Genomic DNA, 21099 nt, shown 5'->3' with positions numbered 1-21099 from the left:
TTATATAAACCATTATATGGCCCATATATTTGAATTATTGCAATTTAATTATTTATGATTAAATCCTATAGGTCAAGAAAAGATAATTTGATCATTCCTTTACGTTTGATTAAATAACTCCTATGAGCGATTATTGTAAAATAACTCCTATGTCCTATGAGTTATTATAAAATAACCCTAAGAGTTATTGTAAAATAACTCCTTTGAGCAGTTATTATGAAAAATTCGCAGGAAATAACTATTGGTCCTCTCTCTCTCTCTCATAAAGAGGAGTTATCTTGCCCCATAGAGGACTAACTCATGAAAGAAGAAAGTGAAGGGAGAAGGGAGAGAAATCGTAGTTTGAAATTCGACGAATTCAAAATGAATCAAGGTATATTTTTCTTCTGATTAAAGATTGTGAAAACCATCTTGTTTAAAATCTTGAGGATTTAAGACTTATGTAAATTCATGTTTTTCGTTTCGATTTCTTTTACATAAATTATGATGCGAGTTCTTGCAAGAGTTAGAGAACTCATAATGCATGTTAGGAGTTTTTATGAAAGTTGGAGAATTTAATCATAAAGAAAGTTCTTGTATGTATCGGGAACCTAAATAATATATATGAGTAAGTTCTCGCAAGATATTTTAAGAACTTCATTAAGTCTTACAATTTATGCTTAAATTATTATTATCCTCTAATTACTTTTATATTTTGATTATTTTATTAATCTTTATAAAAATGATAATTAAAAATTAGATTAATTTAGGATAATAATAAAACCTATATCCTAGTTTAAATGAGCTTTATTTATACTTCATAGGTTAGAAAATAATACTTATCTCATTTAACCATTTAAGCTATTATCCTAATTTCAATTTATAAGCTATATATCAATGAAATTAACTTTTAAAATTGTAAGATGAATATTAATATTAAAAATTAAATATAAGTAAATTAAAATTTTAAATCATAATTAACCTAATGATTGAATTAGTAATATCATCAAGTCCTTACATTAAAATCATTAATATTATATGAAGGTCTAAAGAAGAAGCTGATATTAACCATTTATGGTGTAATATACTAAAGAGAAAGAACTATGAAATAATTCTGAAAGAATAGAAAATGAAAAAGAAAAAAATCAAAATAAAAATATGAATAAATTTTAAAAATTTTTCAGCGATAGATAAGATTAGAAATACAATATTATACATAAACTGAAAGGATGAGATGGGAGAGCTAACACAAGAGATGGTGAACTAGTGAAAGTACAATTTTACCATCATTTCTAATCAATAAAACTCAATTATTCACTTTAATAATTAAAAGTTAGTGATTAAATCTATAACTTATAATTTCAAATTGGGTTGTAACTAGAATGATTGCTTAATTTAACTATTAGTATTTTTTCAAACTAGAAGTATATACTAGTTCACTTTTACTAATTCTAAAATGTGATATATTATCCTATATTTTAGTATTTTTATATTGTGACTTTTTATTTTGGTTAATCACTTAATCAAAATTACAATATTTTATTTGCATAAGGACAAACAAGAGTATAAGTTAGGGAGTATTTGATGAGTATAAATAATATTATATTTATATATTAAATTGTAGTGAAATTGTGTTGTTTTAGTTATGTTGGGTATGAAAATACATGAAATGCATGAAATTCTAAGCATCATACAACGTCGTGGCGTCAGACGCTATTTCACTGTGGCACCATTATTGGCACCACTAAAGCACCAAATATAGACATGGTGGCACATAGTCTTTGTTTAATAGTGCCACAGCATCGGAGGATTCAACCCTATAAAGCATAGTCTTTATCCGGACAGCACTGCAATTTTAATTTCTAATGCCTCCATGCCGAGGGGAGTACCAAATGGATACCACAACACTTAATCGACATCAGCACCACAGTGTTATAGTTATAACCATCAAGGAAACAATCTTTTTGTGAAGTGGAATGTCGATTCATTAAATAACAGGTCCACATCAATAAGCACAATAGAAGAGGATATTCTTCAGCACTGCGGCATTTGTTCATTTTATAGGCGCCGCAGCTCATGTGTCTAGAGTGCAACTGTGCTAGAGTATATTTTATTTTCTATAAATATTTCATTTGTAATGTTAGTAAAGGTGTTTAATCACTTAGTTAATTGTAGTCTTCATAGTGCTTCTTTAAAATTTTCTTAAGAGTCACAACTAAGGGAATTACTAGAGCACTAGATCCTATTCATAAGAGTGCTTGGTCAATATTTATGCAAGTAATTATGTAAGTTCAAGGAGGAGTCTACAGGTAATTATTAAGCCCATATGGTGATATATTTTCCTCTATGCTTTTTTTTCTTTAGTGTAATTAATAAAAATAAGTTTGATTCACTTGGTCTTCATGTCTGTATAAATTCTCTAATTTTGAATTGATGATCTAAATGAAATGTAGAGTACTAATGAATTCTCTTCATCAATAATTTAATGAAATTTTCAATATACTAGGTCTTTATTTAATACATATAGTTGTCAAATATGCAGTTAATATTAGGTGTAATGTGAAGCCTAGGAATAGAAAAGTAGACACAGCTAGGTATATTGGATTGGTTTGCTACAAGCATGGGAAGAGTGCTTAATATATACCAAATTTATAAAGATGATTTGTAATAAGGAGGGTTTTAACAATACATGCTTTACTTACTCTTCTAAGATTTTCTTAGGGTGACAAGCTATGAGAGTTTAGAGTGGTATTGAGGTTGGAAGATTTTTTTTGTCATTTGTCTCTACACACTCGACTAAGTGGCTGGTGATCCATATGCTCTGAATAGCATCAATATAAAAGAAAATCATTATAAAATATATTATATTTACATTCCATCAATCCAAAATATCTTTTCCAAATAATGTTTCATTAATTTTTTTTTTTAAATTAAGTGATTGAATCTCTACAAAAACTTATTTTTATTGAGCAGGATAATTATTACAATTATAATAGATAGTACAAGTATATGCACATAAACATTCTTTCTCGTAAGATCAATATTCTACTCTATCACTATATTACTTGATTTGGTATGTATACTTTCATGTATTAAGTGGGGTATTTATAATTTTTATATTAAAGAAAACATAAGCTTTGTTCAGGGATTTATAGAACTCTAGATTATTTTTTTAATTCTTTAGGTTACTTCATTACCCCCACCAAGCGCCCAAAAGAAGATTAGGGTGGGGAAAATAGTAAACTTTCTTGCCTATTTTCTCGCCCAGGTCTCCAAGATTTAGTATTACTCATTTTGGGGAGATTAATGTCAAGTACTAATATTAGTGAGGTAATTAAAGGCTGGACCTTCGTGAACTATATAATTATGACTAGACTTATTATAGATACTTGGAAAGTCTTTTATCACTCCTTAATGAACATAATTAGGGGCACCACCTCTGTAGGATTTAGAAATACTTCCTTATTTTATACACTTTCTATTAAGGCAAGGGTCTTAAGAGAGCCAGGGGAGGAGTAGCTCTTCACCATTTCTACACTAACCAAAAATAAAATTTTATATTTTAAGACCCCTACTAGTGAACCTTTTGAGGAAAGTAATAAGTCTAGTTAGCCCAAACTAAAACCCCCTAGAACTTTAGGAAACCTAGTAGCTAATCTCATGGATCAAGTTATTGGTTTTAAAATTTATATGGATGAGAGTAGATAGTGAAGTAAGAAATGAACCACAAAATATATTATATGATCGATGGACATACAACAATGACTGCTTCACTTTGCTTCATAATTCAAAGAAAGAATAGTGGGAATATTTAGAAACAACCAGTTATTTCAAGGTCCATATCAACCAATTTTCCCTACAACTCTTATCTATGAGCCTTCTAGGTGGCTATAGTAGTAGCAGTAGTAATAAAAGTGGAGGATGAGTAAAAGAGGAATTTATTTTATTTTCTTTATGTATGCTTGTTTTATGCATATTCTTATTTTTATTTATTTTATTGTCCTTTAAAATTAAGTTTGTTTTTTTTATTTATCTATATTAATAAATTATAAGAAATTAATTTGTAAGATTAAATTTCATTATTTATTTTCCATTTAATTTTAATGAATTATAATAATTCATTTTATGTCTTATATTTGCATGCTCTACTTTAAAATTGTTAAAAATAAGAAAACTAAAAAACATAAAGGTCATTTATCGTATATAAGATGGGAAATACAAAACTTAAATAGCATAATAGTAACTCATAAATCTCATCAAAGCAAATAATTCCTAATAAAGAAAAATCCTAAAGAGCACTTAATAACTTCACTATTTACCTTAGGATTAATTAATCAAATGTTTAGTGAAAATATAGTGTTTAGATTAATTAGATAGCGTAATATATGCAAGTGCTTATGGAATTATAAATCTTGTAATGAACCTCAAATAATAATAACTTAGGTTGCATAATAGGAATAAATAAATAAGTATTCAACATTATTATGAAGTACTTATAAAAGTATAAACAAAAGAAATAAATAAAAAAAAAAAAGAAAAGCTTTTAAGTAAAAATAAAGGAAGAAAAATTAAAGAAAATTTTAAATACTAAAACATAAAAAGTTGGTACCTACAAATTAAACTCACTAGAAGGATCTAAGAAAAAATTAATATGATGGGAACTATAAGAATTATGGTACATAAGGAAGCTTATGATTTGATTGAAAAATTAAATAAATAAGAAATTTCCTAAACCCCAGATCATTAACCATAGGCAGGCAAGAAAAATTTTTATTTAAACATTTAGGAGTTGAATTTAAAGTGAATATTAATTGAGGTTAATTATTTGGTTGTCTACAACTAGTTGTATTAACTAAATTATTATTCTTCAAAATATATTATTAACACCATTAAATTAATATTTCTTAATTTTAAACTTTCAAAGGCTTAAATTCTAGCAAAATAAAATACCCTATGAATAAAGTGCAAGTAGATTACTTGATGATGAGCAATAATTTAGGTTTGGGTGACACTTATTAGTAAATATTTTGTTATATGTTATAATATCATATTTTGCTTTAAAAAGGCATCACATGATGATTTTGAGTAGAAGAATTACTTAAATGCTAAAATTTTGATGAAAAATGCCCAACGCCACAATGCTAAACCTTTGTTGCACCGCTTCATTCAAACATGGTTCACCATAAGTTTAGAATATAATAATACTATCAAATACATCACCACTACTCCTATAGAAAACCTCAAGCATGCATCTAGTGCTTCAAACTCAAGTTGATTGTTTATGATTTGAAAGCCTAGTTTAATAGTATGGAATAATACTATTAATATTGAACTCTAAGAATATAAAAATCAAATATTGATTCCTTCTAGACTATAAGCACCATCAACATAGAGAGTCCACATTAGGTTTTCCTTTATAGTCACATCTTCCTGAAAGCTAAAATTTGAAAGAAAAAAATCTACTAACACATATACCTTAATAAAGATCCTTAGCATGTTTAAGATTTTAAATTAACCGAACTCCACTACCCAATTGAGAAGTTGTCCAGAGTGTTTTGATTTTACCAGGACTAACTTCAATTGAAGATCAATGATAATAATAATTAATTGTACTCATAAATATGACTAAAGTCTCTATGGAGCAATGATCAAAGTCAACACAAGTTTCTTAATGATCAGATAGTGCAATTCAACTGTGTAAAACTTTGATGCTTAGTAGATCAGCCACTACTTCTTTCCTTCTTGTTGGATGAGGACAAAGCTCATTATCTCCTAAGAAACTCAAATATATAAAATCATGTCCTCCCTTGATTGTAAAATTTAAAGTAGAGCTTAACTTTAATTTTTTCACTTTAGAGGTAGCAAAGGAAAGAGCAACTTTAATTATTAAAAGTTCTTTCACATTCTTTATTTGATAAAAAATTCTTAGTAGTTTAGAACATTAAATAATATAGAACACTTAATTATCACAAATATTTGATATGAACTAACTCAATCTAGCAATTAAACTAGTTTTCCTATATAACTCTTTTGTATTTTAAGAAGGCCTTTCAAGAATTTTTTTACCTTCTTTGGATTCAATGCTATACTATTAATGTCAACAAGAAGCTTAAGAACTTTCTTGACCTAATTAACTCTAAGGGTAACTCTAGGGAATTAAGTCCCATACTGTACTTTTTAGAGTTAAAAATGTTTCTTTTAGAATAAGAATATACTACTATATGGTTTTAATTTTGATTTAAAGACCACCAACATAAACTTCTATGTTTAGCCCCTTTTTGATCTAATAAATTATAATGCATCATCCTTTGATAAGTCTAACCTATATATTTAAAAAAAAAAATGAATTATAATAATAAATTGCATCATAGGTTATGAAGCATTCTTTTCATAATCTACATGTTGTATTTTATTTTATGAGCCCTTAAAAAGCATCCAAAAAGCATATTATATAGTAGCTAAAAGCATATTTAACTAAGGCATTTATTCTTAAGAGTAGAAAGCTATATTTTGGGAAGGTCAAGTTCATATTAGTATTTTTGATAAACATTCATTAATTTCCATTTGATTTTTACACCATTACAATATTAATTGGAATCCACTTTAGATATTAAAATTCTTTGATGAATTCAACCTTAAGGAGCTTTGAACATCACTAAAAAATTTACTTTACTAACATTATTTTAATCAACATAATCCTTAGCTTTATTGACCTTAACCTTTGATGACTATAAGCTTATGCCATGCAAGCTGACAAGATGAATGCATCAACTGCTACCCTTTTGGTTACAATTAACTTGGATATTCTTTCTTAGCCAAAAGTAGTGCTTATTCAAAAGCTATGGTTTTGATTCCCCTAAAAATTTGTATTTACTCATTGTCTCCAATATTCTTCAATCCATATCCTCCTTAAACATCTACTTTGAGAATCTCCTCATGTTCATTTAATAGTGCTTATAAATAGCATATCCTTAAATGTAATAAGTCAACTCTTATTATCACAATATGACCTAAAATAAATTTCATAGTAACGTAATATGTGGATATGATCAAAAATGTATTAAATAAGGGTCGATCGAAGATGTACTTATATATAATATACATGTCAGTTATAATGAATTCTTAAAATCCATAAATGTGAATTGCCTCTCACCTTCCCCCAAACTGATCAAGAATGCAACCATGCCTTTCTTCTCTCTTCACTCCCCATAAAATCTAAGAGAGAACTAAAAGTCATACTTTTAAAAGTAAAAACCACCCTTAATGAGGTCTGCTACCAAGTTGTTAAGGTGATAACACTCTTAATTAGTATCATGTTATGGTATTACACACACATTACTTTGACTAATCACAAAGGTGCCCTCCTACTCCCATGAGCATTTATCTCTGATTTATTTTTTCTTTATTTATTTTGAATGGCATCAACAAGCTTGGTTATGAAGATTCTTAGTAGATTCATTATTGGTAGTTACCAAATTTGAGGTGGCACTAGCCTCTCACACAACAGTCATTTCATCAAACTTCATTTCACACTTTATCATCAAAAGATAAATTTATATATAGAGTTCACTTCTCCTTTGATCATTTTAAAATCTCACTTTGCTCATTTATTTCCAAAACCAACATCTTTTATCCCTCAAAGATAATTAAATTTCCCCTCCAAATAGTACTTATCTTTCTCCACACTCCTCATGCACTAGTATCAATTTAGTGGTCCTTTACATTGAAATGATTATCAATGAGTTTCAATAACTTGGCCAATGTTCTCAACTTTTATAGGCTAAGTGCATAAGTGAAAATCCCTTTCTACATACCTTATGTTAGAGTAGCTTATGCTATAGTTGGAAATTCATTCTTTGCACATAGCACCTCACTTTAGAATTAAGTAATGAAGCTCCTCAATAGCTCGTTTGATTTCGACCTCATTCATGGTAATGCCTATAAATTCTGTAGTGACCTTCATGAGCTTGTAAAGTAGGTGAAAAGCTTTTTCTTGAACTTAAAAAATGAAATGTCCACCCCAAGTGGAAGATGTGAGAACCGCCACCGAATTGATTCCTTAAACGTAGTGAAGATAGTCCACACTTCAATATGTCATCAATGTCATGAAATTCGATAGACAACTCAAACTAAGTGATATGATTAGTTGGACCCATCTTCCATGTATACAAATATAGATGAAGAATTTTGAAAATTCCAAGAAGTTTTGCATTAGTTGTATCCCTTAATAAAAGAAATTATTAACTATGACTTTTTCTTCTTAACATGCCTTTCATCCTGACAAAAAATTAGGTTTGACATGCACCTCGTTATTAGGATAATAGATCTCATATGCCAAGAGACTATATGGCCATGTTTAGCTCAAGAAATTACTTTTCTCCTAATAATAAAAGTGGTAGATAGTGCTAGGACCTCCACTTGAGGATTGGCCCTTAGAATTTGTTATAGGGCTTGTAGGATCATTATCATCATCCTTTTTTAGATTCTATAGGTTGCTTAATAATAATGAATTTATTTTTATTACTTGTATTTATAAATTATTCTTGATATCTATAGTAATTCTTTTGCTTTGCAAAGTACTCCACTTTTAATTTATTATATGCTTGACGTTCATTGGACCTTTGAGAATGCTTAATTCAAAATTTTCAATGAATCACACCGAACTATACTGAGAGTATTGAATAAAAAGAAATTAGAGACAAAAATAAATGAAGAGATCTAGGGTAATAAACTACATGATTTTTTTAAAATATGTTTTAATACATAAAATTGTATAAATTGAACTAACTCATTGACCCCCTATTTAGAAATTTGGGTTAGACTTTGATCAATCGTAAAATATTGATATATAAAAAAATAATAAAGAATACAAACACCATGTAGCTCATGTAAAACGTCCGACTTAAGCAAGTCGCCCAAAGCTTATAAGAATTTGCAAGCTTGTTGCATATAAGTAGATGGATCAACAAATAGCAAATAGATAGTTTCTCATGCAAAGGATGTTATCCACTTGAAGAGTCATTAAGGATAACTTAATGTTATCAATTTCAAAATTTATATTTGATCAAAATGAATTTTAGCAAGTCGGTTAATTCCAAAATTCCAGTGCAGTGAGATAAAAATTATATATCACATGCAAAATAATTGAAATTCCTCTCTCTTCCTCTCTTTATATATATATATATATTATGTTCGTCTACTTTTAAATTGGTTGCTCAATCATAATAAAAATAATTATATTGGAATATATGTGATTAACATTTATTTAATGCATTATAAATTTTATTAACTTCAATACAATTTAAAATATATATATATATATTTATGCAAATTATAGGGTAAAGTTTTTGAAGCAAGGATCCCATCCAGCGTATCTGATTCGCCACGCGGCGAAACGGCCACCATGATGCGAAGAAGATGCTGCTGTACAGCTACGGCCTCTGCAGGATGCCTCGCACGTGTTGGAAGGATCCCTGACACGTGAATGCTTCGGGAAATAGCAAGTCACTTAAAACTGTTATGCGTCGATCTCATCAAAACCGTCCATAACTAAATCAACGGTTTTACTAAAAGCAGCTCGCTTGGAGTCATCAAAATTAATATAATGGTAAATACCGTGGTTTTCCCGCATGAAACTTTCGTCGCATACCCTTTTATTTGGCTTTCTCTCGATCTTTCCCCATTAGGTCCTCATCTTCTCGTATAAATAGGTCATCAAGGTTTACAAGTTTTCTCGTGAAAACTAAGATCTTTTTTTGTTAAGGATTTCTTTCTCGTAGTTGTTGCAAAAACTTGCCGCAATGGGAGATGAAGAAGGGAGAAAAAGTTCATGGACGACCTTGTTGGAAGGGATGAAGCCGGCAATGGCAATGGTGGTGATCCAATTATTCTTCGCCGGTATAAATATCTTTAACAAGCTCGCCATTAACGATGGAATGAACATGAGGATTCTCGTCGCATATCGCTATCTCTTCGCCACTGTTTCCGTGGCCCCGTTTGCGTTCATCCTTGAAAGGTTTGTTTTTATTTCTAAAACAAAGCATCCAATTCTCATCACGTAAAATTTTATTTTTTATTTTTTTTAGCTTTAGATTTGTATGTTCTGCTTTGTTTGAGGTCTGCATTTTATTTCTTGTTTTTTTCCTATTTCTTTTTCTCTTGTTATTTTTCCTGTTCGGGTTTATTCTGTTTTGGATAGAGCGTTTGTTTTCATGATTTGCTGATTATATTAAATCAATTTCTTCGTAAAGATGAAATAATGATCTGAAAATAATAAGACAGTGCCTTTGATTATATGCACTGTATCTGTAAAATTTATTTGGGAATACTATTATTAAATTTATTAATATTTATTTTACGATATTTTAGTTATTGATCATATATCTGTTTTGTTCATATGTTTGTTTTATACTGATTTGATTTGTACATTTATTTCACATCATATATTTTTATTATATAGTTAAAGTGTTAACAGTATAATTTAAGTTTAAAAGGTAAATTGAAGTGAATTATTAGTTATTTACAAATATAATTTTGAGGAAAGAAAATATCGGATAAGATCTTTGGAAGAAAGCCTTTTAATGTATATGGGACTACAAAATATTTCTTCAAGAAAATTTCCACGTAACATTCAGTATATATAACAAATTATTAAATAAGTACATTCGAACTAGTAGATATTTACAATTATAAGCATGATAGAGAATATATATGAGAATCGTAGGATTTAATGAAATGAAAAAAATTAAAAATTTTAAGATAACCATATCTGTGTTTATTTCAATACACAGCTCTTTCTTTATTTTACAATTCTTTGATTTTTTTTTTCCCGACAAATATCCATCGCCAAAGTGCTCTCAGTATTTTTTTTTTTTTTTTTTTTTCATTTTTTTTTTTTTCTATTGTTAAAATTTCCTATTTTCGTCTTCTTTATATAGATTTTTTTATCAGTCGCCATATTGTTGATTGGTTTATGCTTCCAAATTTTTCTTGGGCACTTCTTTCTTAAGTTTTTTATTCCATTTATTAAATTTTTATGGTGATTATAGGAAGAACTGGCCGAAATTAACATGGAAAATCTTGATGCAGGCTTTCTTCTGCGGGTTCTTTGGGTAAGTATAGTTCTTCTTTAAAGTCATCTCATTAATTAACGTTTACAGTAAACCTGTGGTGCTGAATAGATTAATTCACTTCTAAAACATGATGGCTAAACTATAATATTATAGATGTGCTGATTAAGGTTGGATGGTTTTCTTACTGTTTCTTAAAATAATTTTTTAGTATTAGTATAATTTTGTATAAAAAATTACTTTAAGAACCAGTAAAAAAGACCCCAAATGAAGCTTAAGTTTAAGCATTTTATGTGAGAAACTAGTCTTATAATCAACATTAAAAAAAATTATTTAAATAGAAATCAATTTATTAATTTTTTGAACTAGATATAAATAATAATTTATACATAATAATGGTTTTTCCACCCACTTAAATTAAAATGCATAACATTAAATTCATTATTTAATTATGGGATGTGATTTTATTTTAAATCTGAATTTATATGGGAACTGTTTTTTTTTTTTTTTTTTTGGGAAAGTTTAATATTATTTTTCATGGTTAAATTTCTTTTCCTGATTTTTAGGTGTAAAAGGCTGTAGAATGTCACTTCAGTCACAAGAAAAATATGTATAAGCCCACTTGCATCGTCGCCATTTAAATTCAACCAACAGTTATTTTGTTGCCATTAATTTTGTATGGAATACGTTAAGCTAGCGACTTCGAGAGACACTAGAAAGTATATTGTCAACAATTTCACCGGGATTCTTGCCAAATTGTAGACGACTTCTGCATTCCAGGACCATGTGACACCTGTTAATATAACTTTAAAATTAAAACAGTAAAATTTATTTCTGAAGCTGGAAAATATGATGCCCATTGCCCAGTGAATCACATTCAATAAAATAAGCAAGAGTAAGGAATTAAGTCTTTATAGGCCAATCAAACAAAATTATATAAATTCAGTTCATATTATTTTTAAATATAAATTCAGTACATCTGGTAATATCTTATTTATAAATTAGGGTTGGAGCTTAAGCATTATAAAATTGATTATATATATGTCTATGCGGAGAGAGAGAGAATGCAGTAATTATGTAGCATCATAGATAGATCAAACTTTATGGATTCATCTGGTGATCAATTTTGAAGTCCCTGACTTGTTAATCGGTTAATCGAGTAGTTGATCAATAGTTCTTCTTAAGAGATCATCCCTCACTACGTAGTCGCAAAAGCCAACTTCATAGGTAGTACTCTTTAGGGCTAACTATCGCTTTATTCACCAACCTAGATGAGTTCTTGTATCATGGTCACCTACTTTAGGCAAGTTCTATTATATATCGGCATGTTAGAGATTGAATATATTGAGTTAACTTCACTTTTGTCATGTCCATTTAGCTTGAATCATGTTAATTTAGTTTAAACTAATTTTTTAATTATTTGAATTTAAGTTTAATGCTCGGATTCTCATGTCTCTTTTGTGAAACATTAAAAGTAGCAAATTAGCGTTTCAAATAGAATTTGTATGAATGAATATACAAAATCATACTTCGTAGGAAAATGCTTGAAAAGATTTTGAATAAATAATGCTTGAATAGCTTCATGTTTGAAGAATTTCAAAAATGTTACTCTACCTTTTGTATTATTTTTTCTTAGTAAATCAATGCTTAAGATGAGCCTCAACTTTCACAAAAAATTTTGTCATCATGAGGGTAGCCATCTAGCCTTGCCTCATCCAAAGAACTACTCTCACTATTAAATGTGACTCTTCAAAAAAATGGAGGAACAAGACAAAATTGCGAGGACTTTAAGCCAAAGCGGACAATATCTCTATATCTAAGAGTTTGGGTTGTTACATAACTTTCCTTCTGAATATAATCATAAATTTGACCTAATATTTTGGTGTTATATAATATTATTTATTGAATCTCATAAGTTCTTTTTCTTAGAATAAGAGGATGAAATTCATGCTCTACATTAAGTGCAAAAATAACTTAATTTGGTGTAGACTATCTATTAGGGGCCTTAGTTTATCTTTTTTTCATATGGACGAATTTAAATTTGGAAGTAATTTTCTCCAATGTTGAATAAAGTTGTTAATATGTCAACTCTCTAGTATGAAGCCAATTGACTTCAAATTAAAAAAAAATGATTTTTGAATTTTTAGATCCAACTTCCTTGCAAATATTTTCTCATATATTATTCTTCTATTTTTTTCAAAAATTAGAAAATAAAAATAAAACTTTCTAACATAGGAATGAGTTGACTGAATTTTTTAATTTAACTTGATCGAGCATGAAATTTCCTAAGTGTCTAGTGAGTAATTATTGGGTATTGAGTTTTGACTATAGGATTTCCTGAGTGCATGATAAATTCATGTAGTGCATTTCAAGTTTCATGAGTATAATTTTATTAAGTCCTCTCTTTTCACTTCATTTTCACTTTATTTTTCTTAGAATAGATATTTGATGAAACTCTTTACAATATGAATCCTTGACATATACGTTTAGTTGGAGGGTTCTTCTTAAACATTTCACATTGGTTTGAGATAGTCTGCTCATGATTGTAGTAAGTCGCCCACTATTTTACTACTTAATTACTCACCATGAATTATATGATTACATGATATGTAGACTTAACTGCTCAAAAAGTGATTAGTAGTAGTTGATCAAAGATTACATTATATATATTCAATATGTTAACTGTGATGATGTCAGCCATGCATACTAGTGAATTGTGTTTCTGCTTCTCCTTAGTAATTAAAAAGGTGATTATCCCCTCTATCTCTTTATATTCCTGAAAAAATGTATACAAAGGACTAGATGTTGGAACTAAGCGAGAAGCACCAAGGTTCATCCTCTCATATATTCTTTAATGATGAGCTCCCTAAGTATATGTTGATGCTACTGATTTGATAATTTGTGATGAGTGTTGTGTTTATCACTGATTTGATAATTTGTGATGATCACTACATCATTGTATGGATTGCCATTCATAAGTTGTTCAATTTTAGTGAAGAAAAGTGGGGCACCTCAATAGTATGTTCCCTCAAGATGCTCATTAAGTTTAATTATTTTGACTTAAGTTATTTGAAGCTTGTTCAATGGGAAACCTCTTCACTTACTCCTCCTTGGATGGTGGAAATTGCCAAAGTGATGTGAATTATTGGTGCTAGGACTAATTCACTGCACATGTTATCTATTTGTGCTTTTTATGGCTTTCATCCTACACTAGCAAGAACAAACTCTTTAAGTTCTTGCTTTATGAGTTCCTCTGTCAAGTTCTAGTGGTGTCGAATCCTCATTATTGTAGCCATGGTCAAGTTAGTAGGCTTAGTACTTTGATTGTTGACTTAGGTGACCAACAAATCTTATGGCCTTCAACCACTTAATGATTTCTATATTTTAAATGCCCTTGATTATCCTGACCATGAAAACTTACAACAAAGTTAAAGTCAATAATAGGAAAATAGGATGTCATCGTGGACTCTCACCATAGAGATCATCGTTCCATTCTTCATTGTGTGCTCGCACATCATAGGGATGAGTTCTATAAGGTAGGGTGCAGATCTCCTCGAATCATGATGGTTCCTCATGTCATCCCTTAATTGATAGGGTAACTTCTTCAGTCCCTAAAATTTTTTAGAAATTTTCCTCTCATATAGTTTCTTTCCTTTCTACTAGCCATAATAGAGGCACTAGTCTCCATCTTGTGTCCTTTAGCATTTATATGACTCTTGGCAAGTTCAAGAAACTAGGCCAATAAATTTTATCACATGCTATAAGCCAAGTGCATACCAAAAAGATCCCTCTTGTAAACTTTGGGTGTAAGTCATTATGGTAATACTTGACTAAAAATTCTTCACATCAAGCTTTGCTTTTGAAACTACGTAATAAAATTCCTTGTCGATTCACACGATTCTTTTCCCATTCACAGTAATGCTTAGGAGTTCATTAGTAGCCTTTATTTGGTGGCCAATTGTGTCAAGAACATTTTCTTAAAGTCAAATAAGGAAGTAATGATACTGAGTGACTGATGCAAGAATCACCTCAAAGGTGATTTCTAGAACGTGGTAAATAATAGCCTACACTTAAATGCATCATTGATATCAATAAGAGAACTAACGCAACATAAGAAACATGGTTGGTGGTATTTATCCTTCATTTGTATGGATCTAGATATGAGAAGCACGGAATAATTTCTCTTTTAATAAACTTGTGAGTATGAGACAAGCAGATCAACTTATCTTGAGTTGGCCGACTTAGCTTGAATCGGGTTCATTTAGCTTGAATCAAAACTTTAGGATATTATCGAAACATGCGCGTATAATATGTTGTAGTTATTTGGTTGCTTATAGACTATTCACATCTTTGATATTTTTTATTTATTTTATTGAGATCTATACTGGACTTAAATTTTATGCTTATTTTTAATTACATCCACATGATGTAATCTAGTTACTTTTACATACATTTATACATTCATCACATGAAAATTTTCTTTTATATATACTTGAATTTATACATTTATATGTTTTGTTGGATAATATCTGAAATTCTGTAGCATTTTCAAATTTTTCATAATTTTCAAACATAAAATTCCTGCACGATGAAAATCTTGTGGATGAAGAATCCAAAAGAGTAAGCACTTTACATTCTTTCTTATATTTCTTAATTTTGTACTTATTCTCATTTATTCCTAAGTCAACTTATCACACCCTCATTTTCCTGAGATTTGTTAGTCATGGCCGTGGTCCCGCTTGGTTGGTGCATGTCACTCACATCTATTCTAATTAAAATCATATTTAGTATTAAAGTGAAGGTCGCAGCGCATAGAATTCTTTTTATTATTATTAAATTACGGACTTCATAGGATAATTTTGATTATTTTTATAGACTGATCTACACCAACGAGAGAGTATAAATAATTATAAAGATTCGCTTATGTGTGAAAGAATAAATAAATAAATTTGAAGATACGTCATCAAAAGTTATCATAATGAGAACCAAATCTTGATGCTTTTTTGAATTGAAGATTTTCAAATTTAAATTCGAGATCATCTGAATTAGAGGTATCAAAATCAAGTTGCGGGTCGGATTCATGTCAAACTCGACCTTGACTTGCTTTTGTTCGACACTACCCGAACCCGAACTGCTTTTTGCAAATGGGTCAGATTTTACAAGTCGAACCTGACCCCTGAAAAACCTGGGTCAACCAAACCCGACACGGCTGACCCGGGGTTGGATAGAAATCACAGGTGAAGCAGGCGGACATGGGTTCGACTAGGCTATACGCGCGACAACGGGGGTGCAACTGAGCCGGAGTACCGGATCGTGCGAGCAGGCGGAGCAACGAGACAGGTTCGACGTTGCAAGTCATGCAGTTAGGGATTGCGTCTGGGCCTTGAGGGTGAGTCAGCAGGAACCATAGTGGTGGATTATGATGCTTTCACCAAACCTAGCTTAAGTTGAACCTAGCTTAAGTTTACTCAACCTATGTGTGTTGACCAAGTGAACTCCACCCTAGAGAGCTAGGATAGAGTTAGGGAGTTTATATAAGTCAATTGAATTAGATATAGATGATCAGGGCAAGCCAATTTAATGCATAAAGTGATTTGAGTCACATTAGACTAGTTCGACCCAGTCTAGGTGAGTTGAAGTAATCTAGGGTTGTGGACGTTAGGAGGATATATGAATTCATTGTAGTGAATTTAAGTGATTCAAGCAAAACTAAATTGGGGTCAACATAGGGTTTGGCCTACATTGAACTAGCTTGACATGACTCAAGTAGGTTGACTAGATTAACCCTTTGCTATAGAATCTAGGATTGATGGATTTGATGAGTGAATAGATCATTTGAAGGTGTGCTAAGATATACTAGGTGTTCAAGGTTTAAGCAAGAGTTCTGAGTTCAAAGGTCTCAACTAAAAATGAAGTCAATGTCTCTCATTGAAACAAAAACATCCCAACTCCCTCTATGTGACGACATAGTGATGTTATGGTTATGTATGAATAATTTCACGGTGCTAAGCTCTCTTTTTAACACCAAGATTTTTCCTCGGGTGCTACAGAGCTGGGCTATGTGACGACATAGTGATGCATTAAAATTGCCTTTGTTTAGTCACATCCGTGAGAATTTTCTATAGAAAAAAATATTTAAGTTTTTTTCATGCAAAAACTCATACTTAAAATATTATTTTTTCTAACTTAACACCTATGTTCGTGCTATGAGAATACCAAATAATTAATAATGTCTTTAGAATTGACCAAATTTAATCATTTTTGTAATTCACCAAAATTGAATTAGCAGCTTCATTTAAAATACTTTAAAATTTTACTCTATACTTTTTTTTTTAGTTTAGTTTAAACACCAATATTTTTAAAACCATTGCAATTGGAATGTTTTACACCCCTTTTACTACAAACCAAATATCTCTTTAGTTGTCTAGAAATTATGACCAAATTTTTCTCTCCACTAAAAAATTTTGGCCAAATATTTTTTTCCTCAATTGATAACAAATGTTATGGTGTTTAGTTCTGTCTTCGTAAGATAAGTGGATGAAAAAGATGACGAAACGTTAGTTTGACATCAAAAGATGTGATTGGTGTTTTTAGGGGGAATGCGAGGAAATTAGATGTGCTTAGTTAAAAAAATTCAATATTAGTTTAGTTTGGGCTAATTTGGTTTCATTTAAAAGATCTTTGTAGGATATGTGTTTTAAATAGGATAAAAAGAGGGAAATAATATTTTATAGCTAGCTTTATATATGGACTAATTATTTATAGTTAATGATAAAGTTTATTGGATTTTACATGAATGTCGTGGAGGAGGGAATATGACTAGTCTAATCGAGAGATATTGTTGGGGGTGGGGCTTTAGTGTGCTTTAGATAGTTGGATTGTGTGGTGGCTCGTCCTAGATGAGGTTTAGTATGGAGAGTAAGATGTTAGAAAGATTAAGCGTGGGTTTTAGTTGATGTGGGATAATATTTGATAAAAAAAGATAAAAAGGATAACCATATAATCTCATCAGAAAAAGGACAACTCTTGAAATCACTATGTGATCATAAAATGATGATTAAATCTCCACCAAAATATATCATTCAACAAAAAAAAAGCCCAGCAAGACCATTTCTTCTCTTTTTCCATGTCTAAGGAAGCAGGCAACCCTATCTACTATTTCCTCCAAAAATATTTGAAAGACAGCCCAACATCTATCGATATCCATAAAAAGTTTAAAATCTTTTCTTGGATATTTCCTTTTGCCCCCCACAAAAAAACACACCATCCTGCTAATTATGTTTCATTTAATGGTTTTTAATGTTTATAATATGAGTTAGCTATCTGCCCTACTTATTTCTTAAGATTGTTGGCACATTACGAGCTTATCCAACTCCAAAGCACCCTGAGAAGATATTAGGTAATATAGTAAGTTTTACAGAAATCCCCACAAGACAGCAAGTTAGCTTAAAAAATAGCAAGAACATTTTGTCTTCTTAAAAGTTCAAAATTCCTTGAAAACTATTGGTTATCTCTCGCCTTTGCATAACTAAATTTCTCTTGTATGTACAATTTGGTGTACATGCCAAATCTTGCTTTTTTAATTAACATTAATCCTTTATTTGGTACCCGGTTTACTTCTATGAAAAACTGTTGTGTTCTAATGTTTTGCCAAACTAACTTGCAGGGCTACGTTGGCGCAAAACCTATATGTGTCTAGTATAAAATTAACATCTGCAACTTTTGCCTCAGCCATGACAAACCTTGTACCAGCCATAACTTTCATCATGGCTGTCATATTCAGGTATAAATAACCTTTACATTCAATATTATTTTCAAAACCAACACACCAAAAGCCTGATGAAAATTAACATAATATGTTACTATTCTAGATTAGAGCATTTAAGAATCAGAACAAAATCAGGGAAAGCAAAGATACTAGGAACACTCGTTGGAGTTTCCGGTGCAACGATCCTCACCTTCTTGAAAGGAAAAGAAATCAACCTCCCAACAAATGTCAATCTTCTAAAATCACATAGTAATGGTGGAAATCAGATGGCTGCACTACGCCAAGATTATGGTAATCGCATCATGGGCTTTATTATGTCTCTAGGAAGTTGTTTCTCTTATGCAATCTGGCTGATAATTCAGGTGAAATTAGAATGATAGTGCCTTGTTGATATTGTTTTTTATGTTTTCATACTTTTTATATATTTGTCTTCATCGTTATGAAATAGGCTAAAATGAGCAAGGACTATCCTTATCATTACTCGAGCGTTGCAATCATGTGCCTGATGGGTTCGGTTCAATCTATAATTTTTGCTCTTTGCATGGAGAGGAATTGGGAGGATTGGCATATGGGCCTTGGAATTCGACTTTACTCTGCAGCCTACACGGTAACTGATCTTCCAAGTTTTGAGTAAGTTGTTGCTTATTGTGCACACATATATATACATACATAGGGACAGTAGTGCTGTTAGTATACAATAATGACATAGACATTTAAAATAAAAATACAAATTTAAATAATCTTTTTATGTGATGTATGGAACTGAGAATCTGTCAGAGCATCAAATGTATGAGACAATTACATACATAACAAATCATTTCTTTACATTTGGATGTGATGTTCTAAAATAAAGCATAGATAATACATTAATTTTATGGATCATTTGGTAGATCGTAGTTAGAAATCACGTTTTCAAAATAACGAGCTTCATTAATTTCATCATTTGGTTGGACATAATTAGAGATGAACATTTCAAATATCCTTAATCTTCTATTCAAATATCATTACAATATTAAAATGAGTGAAAACTAAATCATTAGTTTCTAAAACATAATTTATATTTATAAGAAATCAAATGATAATTAAAAGTTTCCTATAGCATGAGCAATTTAAAAATGGTTTCTTACTTCACTCTATTTGACTTGACACCTTGTTTAAAATCTTCTTGCTCAAAATATTTCATTTTTCTGTAGGGTGCGGTTGGTTCAGGTCCCATACTTTCTTTACTCGCTTGGTGCATAAATAAAAAGGGTCCACTTTATGCCTCTGTGTTTAACCCTCTCATGCTTGTGATTGTGGCCATTTTTGGATCCTTATTACTTGATGAGAAGTTACATATTGGGAGGTATATAATTCTTCTCTCAATATTTTATTATAGTTGCTTTGGATGCTTTCATTTCTCCTCATTGCATAGATTTTAATGCTTTCATTTGAATTAAGTGTCATTTTTTTTTGGTTTATCTATTACAGTATTATAGGAGCTGTGTTGATTGTGATTGGATTATACTTGGTGTTATGGGGCAAAGGTAAAGAAGCGGAAGCATCAAATATTGGAAAGTTTCCTACACATAAAGAAACTACTGATGTGGGGGTGGAACCTACAAAAGTTGAGTTGCAGAATGGAAGTGCACTTTCAGATGATGTTGATGAACCAAAATAAAGGGAGCAAGAAAAAAGTGGAAGATTGAAGATGTAAGCTTTAAATTTGGGATTAGTGGAAATGGTAGAGAAAATAAAAAGAAGATAAGGGATTCATTATTAGTGCAACAATTTATTGAGTATGTTATAAGCATTTTTTGGGAGTCAAATATTGTGGGCTTTAGGTTGAGCTAATACACTAATGAATGGGCCCTCATTAAAATGGAAAGCTAATTGATAGAAGTTTCCATAATTATTTAATAAATTTTATTAGCTCCTACTTTCCCTTGTAATGTTGAATTTTTTTTCTTCTATTGTGTCTATTTCAAAGTCAATCCCTCAAAATCCTATATAATTGTAGTCTTTTTCCCATAACTAAATATTTTCATTTGAGATTGCAATATTTAATATATTTTTTGTGGTTTGAGTGGGGCATTTGCAACTCATGGTGATTATCTTTCTTCGCAGTTTATTTTTAGCTATTTATATCTACTTGAACAATCATTAAATACATGCATCTAGATAGATGTTACATAATTTTATTATTATTATTATTATTATTATTTACATAGATAAACAAGATATCTTCAACTCAGAATTTATCTCCACCTCAAAGAAACCTGTAGTAAAGACTACTTTTCTTAG

General features: G+C 30.2%; 1 protein-coding gene across 1 annotated transcript; it reads left to right on the top strand.

Moving 5' to 3' along the window:
• The first annotated feature begins 9732 nt into the window (after positions 1-9732).
• Positions 9733-20723, top strand: LOC110096182 (WAT1-related protein At1g25270). The gene is made up of 7 exons (XM_020821985.2): positions 9733-9994; positions 11028-11090; positions 18715-18831; positions 18920-19178; positions 19265-19423; positions 20010-20161; positions 20287-20723. The coding sequence occupies exons 1-7, from the start codon at positions 9780-9782 to the stop codon at positions 20474-20476; spliced, it is 1155 nt and encodes a 384-aa protein (XP_020677644.1). The 5' UTR covers positions 9733-9779; the 3' UTR covers positions 20477-20723.
• Positions 20724-21099: the final 376 nt, after the last annotated feature.

Source organism: Dendrobium catenatum, unplaced genomic scaffold, assembly GCF_001605985.2.
Source record: "Dendrobium catenatum unplaced genomic scaffold, ASM160598v2 fragScaff_scaffold_1666, whole genome shotgun sequence".
Lineage (NCBI taxonomy): Eukaryota > Viridiplantae > Streptophyta > Magnoliopsida > Asparagales > Orchidaceae > Dendrobium > Dendrobium catenatum.
This window is presented reverse-complemented; position numbering and strand designations above follow the sequence as displayed.